Source organism: Pyrus communis, chromosome 11 (genome assembly GCF_041283825.1).
Source record: "Pyrus communis isolate YQ-2024b chromosome 11, ASM4128382v1, whole genome shotgun sequence".
NCBI lineage: Eukaryota > Viridiplantae > Streptophyta > Magnoliopsida > Rosales > Rosaceae > Pyrus > Pyrus communis.
This window is the reverse complement of record NC_142575.1, coordinates 28,549,709-28,568,417: the sequence shown is the minus strand read 5'-3', so window position 1 is coordinate 28,568,417 and position 18,709 is coordinate 28,549,709. Positions and strand designations below refer to the sequence as shown.

Genomic DNA, 18,709 nt, shown 5'->3' with positions numbered 1-18,709 from the left:
TGCAGTCTTTTGCACAGCACCACGCGGTAAAAAGTGACACACTGTAACAAGCTTTAAGCAGCTACAACTCATGGCAGCAAGCAGAGTCAATATGCACGGCAAAGATGTGTTGTGACAAGAACACACGCCCAATTGTCCTATAAATAAAGGTCAATTGCTTCCTAATACTATAGGGAAGATACGTACCAAACAACAAAAGGAAAAAAAAAAGGAAGTACATTCCAACCAAAAGAAGGAAGCAAATTCCAAGCAAAAAATGGCAAGAAGATTTTGGCCACAAAGGGAAAAAAGCATGCTGTTTTTGCAACGAAAAAAGAAAAGAAAAGAAAAGGACAAAAAAAGAAAAAGGAAAGGGCTTCAAAATTTCCAAAACATCAAAGGAAAATACCTTTCCTTGACAAAATATAAAAGGCAATCCCTCCAAAATAAGGACAAGCCTTCAAGTTTCCCAAACCAAAAGGGAAACACTCCCTTGGCCGAAAAAATGGAAAGGGAAAGGGAAAGAAAAAAAAAAATGCAAATCCTACTTACCTAAGGACAAGCATTAAATATTTCCAAAACCTTGAAGGGAATCACAAAAGCTTTCCAACACTTTGAAGGAAATCATCCTTATTACCAAAATTGAAGGGTAGGAAGGAAAAACATTTTTTCCCACAACCACAAGAAAAAAAAAAAAATCCAAATCTCAAAATATACCAAATTTATCTTTTCAAAATTATGGAAAATCAATACGCACAATAAGTATGTGCCGATTTATCCATTTCCAAAATTTCTTTCAAGATCAAGCCTCTATGGCCCTTGAAGAAAAGTTTCATTTCTTTCAAGATCAAGCCTCGATGGCACTTGAAGAAAAAAAATTTCATTTCTTTCAAGACTACGCCTCTACGGCCCTTGAAGAATAGTTTCATTTCTTTCAAGATCAAGCCTTTACGGCCCTTGAATAAAAGTTTCATTTCTTTCAAGATCAAGCCTCTACAGAAGGAAAATTTCATTGCTTTCAAGATCAAACCTCTATGGCCCTTGAAGAAAATTTTCATTTCTTTCAAGATCAAGCCTCTACTGCCTCTGAAGAAAGTTTTCATTTATTCAAGACCAAGCCTCAACGGCCCTTGAAGAAATGTTTCGTTCAATAAATACACCTCAACGGCCTTTGATGAAATTCATCATGTCAATTCAAGAAGTACGCCTCTACAGCCCTTGAAGAAGCAAACTAATTCAAGATCAAGTCTCAACGACCCTTGAGTTAGAACATTCACATTGCAGGACTTCAAAACACATTTTCTACATGTGACAAGCACATGCCTACAACGCACCTTGAAGTGGGGGCATTTGTAGACATGTAAATTTCGTTGCATGCAAATGATGCATGTGACATATGACTCATCACAAATGGACAAGTCATCAATGACATATGGCACAAATCAAGCAAAGGAAGCTCAAAAGCATTCCTAAAATGCGGCAAAGGGGAGGAAATCTCCTTAAAATCGGCAAGGGGCCCAAATTGCTTCCAAAACCGGAATGAAAGCTAAAATATCTTCACAAAACAAGCAAGAATTGAAGATTGCTCGCAGAATAGGCAAGAAAGCCCTATAAATCAGCCATGCAAGGGAAATTGGTTGAAATTAAGAGACAAAACATGACTAAATTTTCCCATGGACGAATCAAGACACAAATCAAAGCTAAATCCATCCAAAGGCAAGCTTTGAGAAGTCTATAAATACAAGGTTCTCAGACAAGCATAAAGGTTGACAATTTCTACATTGAAGGGCCGAAATTCTCACAAAAGGAGAACCTCTGCCAAATGTTTGAAGACTAATACGCTACCAAAGCTCTCTTCGAAGGACGTACAACCAAAGCCGAAGCTTTCTTTCGACCAAAGCCAAAGCATTCCCTTGAAGAATCAACAATCACTTGTGCCGATTCCTTCAACACTTTGTTGCAAGCTTAAAACTTGTAACGACATTCGATTCAAGATCAAGTCGCCAAGACCCTTGAATCAACAAAATCCCACATCAACATCACCTTTGCCATAGATCATACACAAACCTAGAGGTGAAGACTATCCACGCATTGTTTCAAGCTCAAAACTTGAAGCAACTGTTCAATCGTTCGCCCAAGATCAAGTTATCGTGACCCTTGGATCAACAACTTACACATCTACATCAAATTTGAAGACTGAATTAGAGGAAAATTGTAAACAAAGATTGTAACCTACAAATTCATTAATACAAATCTACTTTGTACACGTGTTCTTGTTTCATTTATCACAGGAATTTTCGTGTTTATAGGGTGTTTGTATTTTTGTTATCTGCTTTTGGTGAATTGAATGGTGAAAGTAAAAAACACATGATGTAAATGGTGAAAGGTGGTGAAACATGGGTGCTATAATAATGGGGTTTATCTACAGCCATTGTCAAATTCAGAACTACCTTTCGATAGGGAATTCAACTCCACCTTGCAATTTTCTGGGGATTTTATTTAGGCTTATTTTTAGCTATAGAATTGTAATTTGTATTATTATTTAGTATATTTTGATATATATTATGGTTTTAGATTGTTAGATGTTGGATAAATAATTCAACGGTTGAGATCTCACAACAGAACAATTTAGTGTATAAGATGATTTTTGTCTTATTCTTTATAAAATTCCATTTTAATCATATGCTCTCTTGTCTTGTGTTACCGTATTTCCTGTATTCATCATTCGTCTCTTTCAACCCTATTTCATCAACTAGGTTAAGAGAAACATTAATTCGCTGACTCTCTAATTTTTTCAGCAAAGATAATTGAGATAGGTCAAATAAATTGCGAGTTTTAATGACAAATTGTCAATCTTTGAGAGATTGAGCCATTTAGGATAGCCATGGAGGAAACTTGGGGTAATTTGACGAGGTTTTAGTTTTGGATAATGTTAGGAAGATCAAATTTCTAAGGTTGTTTTTGCTATCTCATTAATCCTAAACGTGAAGACGAGTTGCAAAGTCCAAAGAGCCCTTGTCTCGCCAGTGAAGTTAATGTCTCCTTCAACCTTGTTGACGGAGCGGGTAATATGGGACACAAAAATGTGTATATTGAGTAAAGTGAGACATAACAAAGTGTACAGAGTATGATAAGATTTTGTACAAGTACATGATTGGCTTCAATGCTACGTAACACTTAATGATATGAGTGTTTCAATTGTTAGTTTTGATTTCTAAAACTATTAGATATTTTATTTTCAACCTCAATTTTTAATTTTTCGTAACAATCAATGCTACTGCAATAGATGAAAAGTTGCTTTGTTTTCACCCACATTGGCTATAGGTGGTGGCATAAAAAAGTTGACAACTATTGTAGATAGTTACACCAACAACAAACGTACAAAAAAAATAATAATTAACGAATAATACCAAAAACAAGAAAAGTTGGGGAGGGAAGAGCTACGATGGGAAGAGCTGTAAAGAAGAGCAAAGAAGGTTTTGGTTGGCCTTATTATCTGTCTACGATTTCCTCATGAATTGGACAAATCGCCTCACTTTCTACTTGCAAATCCATAAATCATGTAGCAAGGTTATTGGTGGGTGCTCAATCGTACGAGGGACAAGTCTTGTCATGTTTTCCATTTCTTTTGTGACAAATGCTGAGAGAGAAGAAAGAGCTTTTTCTTTTTCATTTTTGTTTTTGATTAAGGAGTGGAATTAGTTTTTAAATTTTTTTAAAAAGGGTATGAGACAATGATAATGAGATCTCTTAATAAGGGCATATTTTTCTTAATATTACATAATTACCATTTTACCCTCTTTATGTAAATGTTGTGTATCAAAAGTGAGGGTAAAATAGGAAAAATGAGGATATAATTGTCATTTTGTCAAAAGGTACAAAATTATTATTTTGCCCTTCTCATGTCAACATTGTGCATTTAAAAGTGAGGGGCAAAATTGGAAGAAAAGGGGGCAAAAAGTTGACAAGCCTTCTTCTCTTAATAATATAGATAATAAAACACAAGGGGTTCATTTTGTCGTGAACTGAGGAGACTCACAGACACATTTCAGACTCTCCTTAGCCACCATCGTGTGATTCACACAACGTCAGGAATTGAACTCAGAACATGCCATGTGAAATACAAGCCTAAAATTTGTCCCCAACCACTAAACCATCCCATGATAGTTGATAACACAAAGTAGTTGTTGAGCTATAATTGACAAATATGTATAATTTTTAATTTAACGTCCACATTAGTCAAACATGAGACTTATGCTAATCAAGTGTGAAACAACTACCCGGATATGCTAATTGGTCAAGTATGGTAATGTTGAGTTAGTAGCATTTGAGATTTGCAGACATAGACGTAGTCATATTAAGTGGTAATTGGTCAAGTTTTGTCATGTTGTTTTACACAACATATCGGGGTATCTGTGCTGAACACTGAATATGTTTGTGTATAAACATGCTGTGCTATTTGCAGATATCGACTTAGCCATATTGCCTAGTGTAAATGCGCTTCTTCTATTCACCTGCAGTTAAACTCTATTCATGCAGTTTAGATTTGTTAAAGATAAAAGGCTTTTTAGCTAAAATGGTCTCTGAGATTTGCATAACACATAACTTTGGTCCCTGAGATTGAAAATCAATAGAAATGATCCCTGAGATTGTCCATTATCCCTCATTTTGGTCCTTCCTTCAAAAACTCTTTGGGTAATTTTCAAAGCCTCATAACTCAATCGTTTTTTAACCAAATTCAACCTATAATATATCAAAATGAAGATAGAAAAGTGTAGAACATGATTATACCTATTTGAAAGTCCAATGGTTGCCAGAGATGGCCGGAAAATAGCCTGAAAAGTGACTGGTCCGCGGGAAAACTGGAAAACTTGCCAGAAACAGGGTAAATTTTAAACATTCATAACTTATTCAATACTCAACGAAATCGAGTAATTGAAAAAATAAAATCATACTTTTCGACGATATGAAGAGAATGGTACCTTTCTTGACGGCTAGATGGCCATGGTTTGGCTGAAAAACGACTCGAAAGTGGCTTTCTTGGTCTCGATTTAGCCACTTTTGAACCTTTTTCTGGCCAAACCACCGCAAATTAGCCATCGAGAAAGATACCATTATCTTTATCTCGTCGAGAAGTATGATTTTCGTTTTTTAATCACTCGATTTCGTTAAGTATTGAAGAAGTTATGAACGTTTAAAGTTTACCCAGTTTCCGACGAGTTTTCCAGTTTTCCCGCGGACCAGTCACCTTTCAGCCTATTTTCCGACCATCTTCGGCAACCATTGGGCTTCCAAATGGTATAATCTTGTTCTACATGTCCCTATCTTCCATTTTGATATATTATGGGTCAAATTTGGTTAAGAAACAATTGAGTTACGAAGTTTTGAAAATTGCCGAAAGAGTTTTTAATGGAAGGACCAAAATGATTGATGATGGGCAATCTCATGGACCATTTCTATTGATTTTCAATCTCAGAGACCAAAGTATGTATTATGCAAATCTCAAAGACCATTTTGGTTAAAAAGCCAAAGTAAAATATCACAACATAGACAATTCTAATAACAAAGTAGTTAGGCAAGTGGTCATTTACCACAATGGTGGAAAGATGTTGAGCCATTGCATGACAGCGTGAGGTCAGTGGTTAATCTAACTTCTAATCTAACAAAATCTATCGTTTGACCAAAAAAAAAAAAAAAACCCAAAGTAGTTAGAAAACCTATATGTGGAGAAGGGTATCCAATTTCAAAGAGAATATGGCCGACCTTGAGAGAGTGCAGGCGATACACCAACACATGCCCTGTAATGAAAAGAATTGATTAATAAGGTTCTTAATTAAAATTCCGCACATAGAACACCCGAAATCTTAGAACCGGTCATGGAAGAGAACACCTAAGCCTTCTATATTGATTAACAAAACTGTATCAGCAGCCCAAATATAGAAAACTGTATTATTCTTCCACTTGAACTTTGAATTCAAAAAGAAATTAATTTTGAGAGAATGTATAACGGTCTTGCTATTGACGCTTCAAAAATATCATTCTACACTATTTTTTCACACATTTATTTCTGTTTATATAAATTTAACTGTATGATGACTTTTTCCGAATACTAACAGCTCCCAATATTGTATGCGTGGTAGTCCGTCAAACCAAATCCATATCCTTCATGTCAAGGTGGTCCTTCGAAGTTCAATACGGTTTCTCACAAAATCTTCCATGGAGAAAGATTTGTTCCACAAGTGGAGAAAGATATACAAATTAATCAGTACACTTAATCACAAAAACCCATACAGAAATTCCCTTGAGCCCTGTGTACCTCCGGCCTAAATGTAATCCTAATAAAAAAAATGCTCTGTTTCAAAAATTTTGGTAGGCCAAATTCCCTATGGTCTAGTAATAGATGTCTATGTTTTGTTTGAGAAAGTCTTTGGTTCGATTCACTTAGATGAGAAATGCTAGCAACCTTTTTATTTACTCGTTCTACTTTTTTTATTTTTTTTTCTCATCTTACAATGTTGCAAAATGATCAAAATTGTCTGTTTTCTAGGTCACTCTTTAAAGATTTCATGTACTAAAATTGAACCAAATTCGGAATCTTTTATTCATGAAACAGTTATTCAATAAATAGACTAACTATTTTATCAAACGATTAAACAATTGTTGATTTGATTGATTTTTTACTGAATTAATCTAATGATCTTTAGAGGATGAATTAGAGAATAAACAGTTTTGATCATTTGCAATATTACAAAATGAAAGAAAGAAGAGTCGAGAAAGGAGAGCGAAATGTGAGTAACATCGCCCACTCAAATATGAGAACAATATTTACGTGATGAGTTCGACAATATCACCGCCATGCAATGAGCTAAAAGCATGTTCTCGTACAACTTCCATTTCCCCGTGAAGTAAAAGAACAGCTGCATGCATGGTACTTCTAAGTTCTTATTAGTCACGATATGGATCATATACACGATTAATTAATTTTTAATTGAGAAGTCGGTCAACTTCTTCCTTCAAAAGTAAAGCCAATTTTATCTACTTAACCAAATCCACTATACTTGTCGAGCTTAACGTTTAGCCAGAATAATATATAAGCTTTGATTAAAAAACCAACCAAACCCAACAATTAATCTGTTCATTTTAGTAGAGAGAGAGAGAGAGAGAGAGAGAGAGAGAGAATGGTTTGGAAGAAGGAATACTTAGATTTAATCTTGGTCCCAACTGGGTTGCTAATCATGCTTTGCTACCATCTTTTTCTTCTGTATAGATACCTAAGACATCCTGAAACTACAGTCATTGGCAATGAAAACCACTGCAGAAAAGCTTGGGTTGAGAGAATGTTGCAGGTCAGTATATAAGATTCCTTTTAATCTTTCTCTTTGCTTAGAATGCGGGATGCAAATTCACAGTCTGACAATATCAACGTTTGTCAGACAAGTCTGGCAAGAGAAAACACAGTATATAACTCTATTTGGTCTTTAATTAATTGCAGGTTGATGCAAAGGACAGAGGTATGTCCCTAGCTGTAATCTCTAGCACCACAACAGCAGCAAATTTCTTAGCCTCAACCTCTCTAGCCTTAAGCTCTCTCATCGGAGCATGGATTGGAAACTCTTCGCACAACGTCTTCACGAGCAGTATTACATACGGCGACACAAGTCCTGCGCTAGTTTCCGTTAAATATATTTGCATTCTGGCCTGCTTTCTGCTGGCCTTAGCTTCTTTTTTACATTGTATAAGAGACTTTGTTCATGCCAATTTCCTCATCAGTATGCCAGACAGTGATATTCCTCAGGAGCATGTCGAGAAGGCGGTGATGAGTGGAGGCTTGTTCTGGACATTGTGGCAAAGAGCTATCTACTTTGCCACTACTTTGCTGCTTTGGATTTTTGGTCCGATTCCGATGTTCGTTTGCTCAGTGACCATGGTGTTGGTTTTGCACAGGCTTGATTCAAATTCCACTCCTTTGCATCAGTTCCGACCAGTTGGGAGACGTGATAATATGATCAGAAAAATTGATGAAGAAAAACACAGAATCAAAAGGGCTAATGAGCAACATGAAAACAGATCACACAAGCATGGAAGCACAACTCAAGAACCACCAGAACCAAGTACGAGATTAGATTCAGAGGCAACAAGTTAAACTCTAGCAGAAGATTTTGGAGTAACAATTGATCGAGAGAGAGAGAAACAATCACATGTTTTGTATTCTAATTCCAGTCTTAAAATTTTTATAGCAAACTTTGACATGATGTGATTTGGTGATTTTCGTAATTTCAATCATTTTTACACTTTTGAGCATAGAAAACTGATTTTTGCACTCTCGTTTTCTTCTCTCTGTAAAAATCAATGAGCAAAGATACACAAACATTCATGGCAGCTGCTAAGAACCGCTTCATCTTTGACAACCATATATTAATATTGAATAGGATCTCGAGTGCAGAGAGATTGATCATGAAAAATAACACGGCCAGAAATGGCACAGATTTCATTCAAACAGTATATTTACCTAGAAATAAGTTGAAATGACAAAACCAGCTTCTGCGTCAATGTTGGTTCTACTCTATTGTGTTCCATCTGAACTTTGATTATCCTTATTGCTGTTCTCACCACTATTTGCGGGGCTCTCAACCGTTGAATTCAGTGAGCCTGACTGCTCCTTACCTTGAGTCTGAGTGTCTTCATTTATATCTTCCATGATAGAGTTGATGGCGAGCTGACCAGCATAAAGGACTAAACCCACAGCATTGATGCCGAACACAAATGTTGCAAGGTAGCACAACCCATTTATAATGGTCCTGCCAACAGAAGAAAAAAAAGGTGATCATTTTCCGATCGATTAAAAGCAAGGAAAACCAGAAGGAATTAGTAGTAGGAGCTACCTTATGGTTATTGTAATCTGACGAACCTGAAAAGTAGAAACACAAGTACAATGTTCAAAGACCAGGATGGATTCAATGAAAATTAGCCAAGTTCACACACCAACAGGAATACAAATGAAAAGCAGTCTTGGAGTGCAATATTTCTACCACCACATTCAATTGGACAAAAAAAGAAGAAAAAAGAGCAAGAGCATCTTGTGCCTCAAGTCGTGTAAGGTATCACCAGTAATAGTCCGAACTATTAAAGAACTTAACATTCTCAATCCTACAGTTCTATTTTGTATTTACACTGAACTTAGAGCACACAGGTATCCCAGTACACAAGAAATGAAGCAACATGAATTCAGACGCAGTAAAAGTGCAAGAGATTTTATCTGGATCATTATTCTTTCCTATGGAATTGAGAGAAAATGTGATAGTAGCGTAAACTCGTAAGAACTATTGTGTTAGTTAAACAAAAAAATATGTCCAGAACAGAAAAATCAAGGACACGAGCAATGAAGGGACAAACCGAAAAATTATCAGAAATAGTTTGGCGGTTGAGAGATGCTTCAATTGTAGTAGTGAACTTATAAAGAATAAGTGCAATGACGCCAGCTGATATTCCACCCAACAATGCCTGAACAGGTGACGGTGGACCTTTTGCTTCAACAGAACCTGTAGACAGTGCTTTCAGGCTATCCAAAGCCTCATCCTTCAATGACTTCTTCACTCCAGATGACCTATATTTCTAGGTACCAAAATCACTCCATCAAAGCCCACAAATTGGCTCACACTAACACATAAAAATTGTATTTAAAGTGAACGGAAAATTGTATCCCAATTTCTCAAAATTCAAAATTAACACATTAAAATTAAAGTACATATAATCAGTGAAAATCATTCCTGGCAAGTGGTGGATCGCGCGGGTGGATATGGCATCCTCTTCAACCTGCAACGTTCTGGATTCAAACCCTCCCTCCAATTTGTGTAGCTAAAAGTAGTGATTTGTTTGTAATAAAATTTAAAAGCATTCCCCAAAACTCCAAAAAACTTGTAATTGAAAGTAAAAGGCAATTCCCACCAAAACCCAATTCACAAAATTCGAAACTTTAGCAATAACTACACACAAAAAACAGTAATTTGTACACAGTAATGAAGCGAAAGCTACCGTCTTTACCAGTTCTTTAGCACGCTTGGCACGGCGTCGCAGCGAGCGAAAGAGGAAGACAGTGATGGCTCCTGTGAGAAGAACACTGGTGGCCACTTGGAGAGATGAAGGGTCATCATTGGTGGCAAACACTGGAGAAGAAGACGGTGGCAATTCTTCGGGACCGTCTGGAGCAAATTCTAAGGGAGTGTATGGAGTTGCGGTGGTGGGTTCTGGAGCTTCGGCTAGCCATTGTTCGGGTCCGGCTCTGGAATGGGCTGAGACAGGGCAGAGACTGGTGGTTTTGTGGAGAAAAGTGAGAGGAAAAGGTGAGAGATTGGGAGGTGAGAGAAAGTGGGTTTGGGGATGAGAGAGAAAGATGGGGAAATTGGAAAGGAGAAGGTGTTGGGTCTGCAACATTTGAGGGATTTTAGAGAGGGAGAGAGACCTGAGCTGCTGAGGAGTTCAGTTACGGTTGTGTTTTTTGGCTTTTTTTTTTTGGTTTCTCATCAATCAAAGATGACATCTTCTTTTGCATATTTTGGATTTTGGTGGGCTTATGAAAATATCTGTTATCCCCTCCAGATCTTGAACCATATTTCATGTGAACATTGATATATATATATATATATATATATTTTTGTTTTTGTAGGGTTGTAATGAATTTCAACATTTAGAGTACATTAATCATAATTCATATTTGTAAAAAATTAGACAAATTTAAAATTACTAAGATATTCATTTGTATTAAAAAAAAAATACGGTTATTCAAAGAAACTGGGTATAGTCAAATTAGGATTTGATAGTATTTTAATAGACTTTAAAATTAGAATGTAGTCAATTAGGAGTCTGAAAGAGGATTTTAAAAGATTTGAAAATTTTGATGTAGTCAAATTAGGATTTAAGGGAATTTGAAAAATACATCCAAATTCATGGGTAATTAATTAAAATTAAAAAAAATCCATACAAATCTAGGTATAATGAAAATACCAAAGATTTGCTAAGATTTTTATAAATGAAGGATTTTGATGGATTTGAGAATGGGAAGTATAAATACAAAATGTCATCAACAATCCAATCCTCCCCCTTATGATTTCTTTTCATGAGCAAAGACGATGAACAGTCCTACCATGAATTCTTCTCCACCTTTTCTTTCACTTCTTTTTGTCCTTCCTCCGCAGATTTGAGGATATATCTACCATGGTTCTGATGCTTGGTCTGTTTCTCATACTATAATTGGGGCTGCTGTCGTGGGAAAAAAAATAAGGGGTGCTACATTTTAGCCACTGTAAATGGATTTGAAAGAGAAGGTGGAGGAGGGGGATGGAGAACCTGATGAGTTGCAGAAGCTGGATTTGAAGGAGGTGGAGGGCGGATAGGGAGTAGAAGAAGAACAGAAGAGTTCTAGTGAGAGAGGTTGAGATTGTAAACGGAGAGGAAAATGAAAGGCAAAGTGAGCGATGATGCAACCATGGTTCTGATGTTTAGGAATCAATGTTGATGGGTTTTAGGATTTTAATTAATGCCCAATTTCTGATTTCACAAAATTCCTAATTTTTTAGGGTTTAAGCCTTCAGTTCAGTTAATAGAAAAGATGGGAGCTTTGGATAATTTCACATAAACTTATGTAATTTCATATTTCTGACTTGAGTTGTAGGTTTAGATGATTGTACATAAATGTCTGGATTTGATGATTTGAAGGTTGCATGTAGGTTGTCTGATGAAATGCCTGAGAGAAATATGGTTTCTTCGAATGTAATGCATGGTGGGTATTGGAAGGGTGGGAAGCCAGAGTGTGCTTTGAAGTTTAGAAAAATGGTGGGCATGGGATTGAAGGGGAACGAAAGGATCACGGTGAATATGCTTGCAGCTTGTGATCGGTATGCTAGATGGAATGAAGGAAGGTCAAACAGAGGAGACTCGTAACTGAACATGCATTGGAGTTGTTTAGTCCTAGCCGCATGATTTCATTAAAAATGATCCGGTTCTGCATGTGATTTTCAATTTTTTCAAAAATTCTTAGAAACCCATGAAAGAAATCCATACAAATCCACAAAAATCGTAATGAAAATCTATGTAAATCTGCCAAATCCATATAGGATTACAAAGTCTATTAAAATCCTCTGAAATCTATCACTTAAAAAAAGTCTATTAAAATCCTCTGAAATTCAGATTAACAACACCCCCTTAATTTAATCCAATAGACATATGGTTTTGGGTAAATTTTAGAGACATGGTCTTTGAAGTAAGACATAAAACTAGAAAAATTTGATCCCAGAAATACATTACAGAGTGAGTCACATACAAATGTGTATCAAAATGTGAGTTAAAAGGGTGGCCTTGGATCCTAACCATATATATATGTATTTGTATTATATGTCCTGTTGTTTTAATTTTATTTATTTAATTTGATGATGATAAATAAAGAGAGAAGTGTGAAAAGCTGAAAAGTATGCGTGAATTAGCCAAGTTAGAGATTTTGATCATCTAATTGTTTTCTATGAAAACAGAAACGCCCATGAACGTAAATTAGAAACATTTATGCTCATTTGGTAACGTTTTACAAGACTGGTTTTTGAAACACTATTTCACAAAATGAAAACAATAAGTGTATGTTAAGTGAAATAATACAATTGAAAGTGTCGCATGAGAGCGTATCATTGAGATTATACAATAGCAACTCCATCTTCCTCTCTGTCTCACACATGATTTTTTTTAATCCAATGATTCAATCTGATCATCAGAGTTATTGAAATTGACCAAATTGGGTCGGATTAATTGGTTTGGGTAGATTATTGGATGTTACTTTTTTAAATGAATCGGACTACATAATCGATTAGTATGTACATCAAGTTAAAATTCAGAAAAGAAATTTTTAAAAAAAAATCCCTAGCGCACATTAGAAGCCACAGATCTAGCCCAGAACTTGATTTGTGCCTTTATATCTTCAGTAGACCTAGTTGCACCCAAATTTGGAGGTGGCGGGGCTGCGCAGCTTTGCGCCAACCACACCTCGGAAAGATAAGGCCTCCTAACATGTATCAAGTTCAAATCTTCACTCCTCTTCTTTTCCTGCAGACCGGGAAGTATGTTCACCACATTAGGGCTCAACTCTTTCGTGTCAAATGTGAACCCCAAGTCCTTGAACCCTTGCAGTTCTTCAATTTCAAGATCACTTAGGCTCTTTCTCGTCGTCAGTTGATTAGGGCACCGTAGTCTCATTTCCTTAATCCCATCTGTACTACTCATGTTGCTTTCCCCTACTGTGTTTTTGGGGGGTTTATATCTTGGAATGGTAGAACATTGTGTCATGAGCCCCTGCAATAATCAAGCGTAACAACATTGTAAGATAACAACAATAAGTTAATTAAATCGTCGTTAAATATTGAGTTGTTAATGTCGCTCCACAAAAGTCACCTGCATCCCTTAATATCAATTTAATGCATAAGCAAGCAAACCTGAGGAGTGCATGGTGACTTTTTTGAATCTATTAATTCATAATTTTAATTAACGTATATTTCTAAACTAAAAACGTGATGATAATAGCTAGCTAGTACCTTGTGTTTTCGCGGAACACTTTCCAGGTTTCTCTCTTCTCTTCCTCGACATGGTGGCAAGGAAGGTGTCCTGAGCAAATTGTGACGCACCGGTTGCCCATTTACTCTGCTTCTTCTGATATCACTTTCTCTATCCTGAACTCCTGTCCTCCTCCCAATACAAACCGACGGTTGGGTTGGTGTCTGCAGCATTTTCTGATGCGACGTTTCCCTTGTCAATTTGCTCACACTACTCTTACCACCACTTTGCTTCACTTGAACAGTCTCCTGCCTCCCTATATGAAGAGGCAACGACCAAATTTGGACCGGCAAATCCATTGCCTTCTGTGGCCTTATTCGCCTTCACTGACATTCCTTGACCAAAACCTGATGAGTTGCTATGAGGATCAGAAAAACATCTTAGCATCTTCTGTTTCCTGTTGAGCAAGTTATCAAAATACCAACACTCTTCCAAGAGATCATTGGCTTCTTCCACTTTGTCTTCTTTCCTACTTGCAGATTGCTCATTTGGGTCATCACCAATTGGCTCCATGGCTCCACACAAAAGGAGTTGCTCTCAGATTTCAACCAGTAAAAGGCACCATAATATGGCCTTTAAATTAAGCTGTAAAATAGTTTTTTCTTTCTTTCTTTTTTTAAAGAACCATATTAAATTATGAGCAAATACGGCTAACCGGGGGCTGATCACTAGGGGTGCCATGTGGGGGAATAGAACCATGTGCTTTTAGGACAATTTTTGGAATAAAAGCATATTTTAATGTGGATACATAAGCATTTGGACAAGAGGGTCCATGATGTGCAAAAGGGACCTGTTGGTGGCGAAGTCACGGTGCAATTCATTCTTTTGAGTATCGGGAAAACTCAAAGAAGTATTTCAGCTTTTCTTGGCTGTCATTGTGTGATTCATGAGCGTAAAAAATCGAACTCAAAATGAATCGAGTAAATTGGTTCTTTGAAATTTATCCCAACTACTGAGTTACATCGTGATAATTCATGATGTGCACTAAGTGAAGATAGAGATAAGATTTCAAATCAGGGAATGTGGCATTTAAGGTCATACAACAACTAAGAAATATGGAGAAGGGTGATAGGGCCATGCCAGCACACTCGTGGTGAACTTTTGTTTATAGAGAATGCGCATAATTTTTCTCCCTATAATATATATATATATATATATATATATATATATATGACAGCTAAGGTACTAGGTCTTAAATAAATGCAAAATAAACATTTCTCCTCCGACAACACAATATGGAAGTTGGCAGTTTTAGAAAGAACACGAACTTGTGTTGCTGAAATAGAGAGATTGATAAATGCATACTTGAACTTAGTTAAGTTGCTTGGGACAATGTGTTTCTTCTTCTACATTCGAGTTTGAATTCTAAAAATTCTACCATACTAATTTATGTCATATACACCGAGTAGTAAAGAATCCAACGGTCTAAAATTCCGATGCATTACCATGCCCTAGTGCATAGTACGTATAAATTCTCAAGAATAAATCAAATTCATAATTGCAAAGCCAAGAAAAATAACGGATGGTAACTGCAATATGGTACAAACAACTTTCACGGTGCAACCGTGCAAGTGGGCATGCAGAGATCAATTTTTTTATTCAAAACTAGTCATGCATCTGAAAGCTGATCAATTACTGAGGAGCTAGCTTGATTATTCTTACAAATTAAAATTAGAGAGTCGCGACGTTGATACTAAGATTAACAACCAATTCTTTCTCTTTTGTTCGAATATAGAAAATTGAGGATAGCCAAAGGTCCGTTCAACAGATTGGCAACAAACGAAAAGGGAGTCCTACTCCTTATCCTGCACAGATAGAACGCAGCTGATGCCGCTTCCACTACCACATTGCCAGCACACACAAGGGTAGCTACCCTAAGAGAATCAACTTCGCGTTGGATTTGATGAAGGCATTGTAACACAAAAATTTCCAACCCACAACAAGAAAACCGTCCTAACTAGATTTTTCTCCAAAACCTTCGTACTCGAAGAGAACAACCAGATCCAAACCGCATTCACATACCCCAACAAAAAGAACCAAAAACAAAAACAATTGATAAGAGATGGGGCTAAGGGGCATCTAAATTACCCTCACTTTGGTTAAGCCCCCGCAGCCATAGACAGAGCTACTATGGGCCTAGGGGGCGGATGCCCCCACTCTTTTGTGTGTATGTGTGAAAAAAATGTACAGATTTGCTTCCCATGACCAGCCCTAATTAAACTATAATTAAAAAAAATGGGTAGACAATTAAAATAATTCTACCGTTTTGCATCTACAATGCCTCACGTGATGATAATTAAATTAATAATTAACTTACTTGCTTTGACATCAGCACTAACTCTTTCAGTCGCTACTGTCACCATTGAAAGAGCATTTTCAGCCATGAAAGTTTTGAAGAATCGATTGAGAAATTGGATGGAAGATGGGTGAATGATAACATGGTTAATTTTATAAAGAGAGAAATATTTGATGGTATTGGTAATAATGTCGTCACATAACGCCTTCAAAATATGAAAACACGTCGAGAGATATTATAATAGGTTGTATGAAAAATTTTATATATTAATATATGTATCTTTTTTTCCAGTAAATTCTTGAGCCTTTTATTTGTGACTTTGAGGATGCTCCCACTCATGCAAATCTCTGGCTTTGTCCTTGGCCGCATCATGCTTGTCCCCAAAATTCCAGCATATGCCGGTCAGGTGAGGGGTAGGTTGGCTGCGAAGATGGCTGTCAGGCGAGAGTCAGAAATAAGTTAACTCACCTGCAAAGATGGCCGGTAGGTTGGCTTCGGACATCAATTAAATCCCATTGAAGAGGACCACCGGCGATCCTGTAGAGAAGTACTTGGTTAGGCAAGTATTATCCTCGTTGTTTCTAACAGTCTTTAATTACCAAAATCAAAAAGAAAATATCAATCATGTTCTGTGTATGTATATATAATATATTAGCTAGTAACATTACATAATGTAACTCATTTATAGATTTAGTCAAGTTGACTAAAGCAGTGTGCTTCATCCTCTGCTCACAAAAGTTTGAATTCCCTTCGCCGTAGTTTAGATGAATTTAGTATTGTATCGAGTTCAAATCAGATGTGTTCACTACCAGCATGGTTTGATGAATACGGATTATTCATGTGTCGAGTCCGCTACCAACAAATTAAGGGTAAAAAAGGGCGGGGCACTATACTCCAAAGAAATCACGCCAAAAAACACTCAGAAAGACATGGGTTTCATGTGTGCAGACATAAAATGTTAAAAACAAGGGGCAGGGGCTCACGAGATTGAGCATTCATCAAACCCAGCATCCTCCATTATAAATAAAACGAGAGATTGAGAATCGATGATAGAGGAGAACACACACAAAAATGGAGCAACCCGATCGTGAGTTGATGAGCTCTAGTTTTCACATAGCCATGTTCCCATGGTTTGCAATGGGACACATGACTCCATTCCTCCACCTCTCTAACGAGCTGGCCGCTAGAGGCCATAAAATCACTTTCTTGTTGCCCAAGAAAGCTCAAATTCAGCTTCAACATCTCAATCTCCACCCACAACTCATCACCTTCCATCCAGTCACCGTCCCTCACATTGAAGGCCTCCCGGACAAGACTGAGTTTGTCTCCGAAATCCCGCTATCTTTGAGCCATTTTCTCACCCTTGCCATAGACCGCACCCGTGACCAAATACAGGATTTTCTGAAAACAAGTGTTGCCGACTGTAAAGTCGACATGATTTTCTTTGACAGTGCCCATTGGATACCAGAGATCGCAAGAGGGCTTGGCATTAAATCCATTTTCTATGGTGTCATTTGCGCGGCGGCATACGCACTTTCTCTAGTTCCGATATGTAATTACGTGACCAAAGATGCATGCATGGCGCCCATGATAATGACTGAAGAACAACTGAACCCACCTCCTGGGTACCCATCGTCAACTGTGGTATTGACGCGTAGCCACGAAGTTCGGTCCTTGATGACATCAAGATCATGTGGGGTTGGGATTAGAGTTAACCAGAGGCTTATCACAGGATTCAGAGCGATCAAAGAATGTGACGCCTTCTGCCTTAGAACGTGCAGAGAGTTCGAAGGTGACTTTTGCGATTACTTGGAAGCACAGTTTCAAAAGCCAGTGCTTTTAACCGGACCCGTATTGAGCCTGGAAAAAGGAGCAAAATTATTAGAAGAAGGGTGGGCTGATTGGTTTGCCGGGTTTGAAGCCGGATCAATGGTGTTTTGTGCATTTGGAAGCCAGTGGGCATTTGGAAAAGACCAATTCCAAGAGCTCGTGTTAGGGTTTGAGCTAACTGGGTTGCCATTTTTGGTAGCTGTGAAACCGCCATTGGGTTGTGTGACAATTGAAGAGGCATTGCCTGAGGGGTTTGAAGAGAGGGTTAGAGGGAGAGGAGTGGTGTTTGGGGGCTGGGTACAACAGCCTTTAATCTTGAGCCACCCAGCAGTTGGGTGCTTTGTGCATCACTGTGGGTATGGGACAATGTGGGAGTCTTTGATGAGTGAGAACCAGATTGTGCTGGTCCCACAATTGGTGGACCAGATCTTGGGAGCCAAGTTGCTGGCTAAAGAGCTCAAGGTTGCAGTGGAGGTAGAGAGAGAAGAAGATGGGTGGTTTTCAAAGGAGAGTTTGAGCAAAGCTGTTAAAGGTGTGATGGATAAAGAGAGTGATGTAGGTGTTATGGTGAAGAAGAACCATGCAAAGTTTAGGGAAATAATATCGGTGCCAGGGTTTATGAGTGGCTACGTTGATAGGTTTGTTCACAATCTGAAAAAGCATGTTTAATTAATGTCTTTGATGTCTTGTTGATGTCTTTGATGTATAACAGTTGAAGTTTATTTCAATAATAATATTTGGGTACTAAAAAATGAGTAGGAATTGGAACTCAAAACTTTCCATCGCTAATTCTCAAAACTTGTACTTATAATCTGAATCAATTGTATTATAAATCATTTTGTAAGGATACCTCTGCAAAAAATCTATCAATACAAAGTCTGTTTAGTTAATCTAACCATACTTGTTATGATAAACTAGCATCATATATGCTAACCAAATGAAAAGTGTCCCTAACCATCAAGTCTTATTTCCACTCGACACACATCAGCCAAACTACAGCCTAAAAGGCATTTCCAG

The 18,709-nt window shown here is 37.3% G+C and overlaps 2 protein-coding genes and 2 pseudogenes across 4 annotated transcripts; 2 read left to right on the top strand and 2 right to left on the bottom strand.

Annotated features, from left to right (window-relative positions):
* Window positions 1-7,130: 7,130 nt before the first annotated feature.
* LOC137741930 (uncharacterized) lies at window positions 7,131-8,263 on the top strand. Its single transcript, XM_068481628.2, has 2 exons — window positions 7,131-7,325; window positions 7,472-8,263. Exons 1-2 carry the CDS (start codon window positions 7,158-7,160, stop codon window positions 8,120-8,122), a joined length of 819 nt encoding a protein of 272 aa, XP_068337729.2. The 5' UTR covers window positions 7,131-7,157; the 3' UTR covers window positions 8,123-8,263.
* On the bottom strand, window positions 7,805-10,580 carry LOC137742624 (uncharacterized). Of its 2 annotated transcripts, XR_011069422.2 has the most exons (5): window positions 10,021-10,509; window positions 9,373-9,591; window positions 8,862-8,887; window positions 8,489-8,777; window positions 7,805-7,943 (listed from the first exon to the last, which is right to left on the bottom strand). XR_011069422.2 is itself a non-coding variant. In XM_068482535.2 (4 exons), the coding sequence occupies exons 1-4, from the start codon at window positions 10,408-10,410 to the stop codon at window positions 8,543-8,545; spliced, it is 870 nt and encodes a 289-aa protein (XP_068338636.2). In that variant the 5' UTR covers window positions 10,411-10,580; the 3' UTR covers window positions 8,374-8,542. The 2 variants fall into 2 exon arrangements, 1 of the variants encoding a protein (XP_068338636.2); XM_068482535.2 differs by lacking the exon at window positions 7,805-7,943 and having other exon boundaries at window positions 8,374-8,777; window positions 10,021-10,580.
* A 2,298-nt stretch (window positions 10,581-12,878) lies between these two features.
* Window positions 12,879-14,123, bottom strand: LOC137741931 (uncharacterized; annotated as a pseudogene). Its single transcript, XR_015952841.1, has 2 exons — window positions 13,548-14,123; window positions 12,879-13,308 (listed from the first exon to the last, which is right to left on the bottom strand). The product of XR_015952841.1 is annotated as an uncharacterized LOC137741931 (transcript).
* A 2,810-nt stretch (window positions 14,124-16,933) lies between these two features.
* On the top strand, window positions 16,934-18,361 carry LOC148693232 (UDP-glycosyltransferase 79B9 pseudogene; annotated as a pseudogene).
* Window positions 18,362-18,709: the final 348 nt, after the last annotated feature.

Excerpts from the sequence above, each read along its gene's own strand:
- LOC137742624 (XM_068482535.2), bottom strand. The coding sequence starts at position 10,410 with ATGTTGCAGACCCAACACCTTCTCCTTTCCAATTTCCCCATCTTTCTC. Across the intron at positions 8,888-9,372 it reads CTATTTCTGATAATTTTTCG|GTTCGTCAGATTACAATAAC; the intron begins GTTTGTCCCTTC and ends TCTACTTTTCAG. Across the intron at positions 8,778-8,861 it reads CAGATTACAATAACCATAAG|GACCATTATAAATGGGTTGT; the intron begins GTAGCTCCTACT and ends TTCTGTTGGCAG.
- LOC137741930 (XM_068481628.2), top strand. The coding sequence starts at position 7,158 with ATGGTTTGGAAGAAGGAATACTTAGATTTAATCTTGGTCCCAACTGGG. Across the intron at positions 7,326-7,471 it reads GGGTTGAGAGAATGTTGCAG|GTTGATGCAAAGGACAGAGG; the intron begins GTCAGTATATAA and ends AATTAATTGCAG.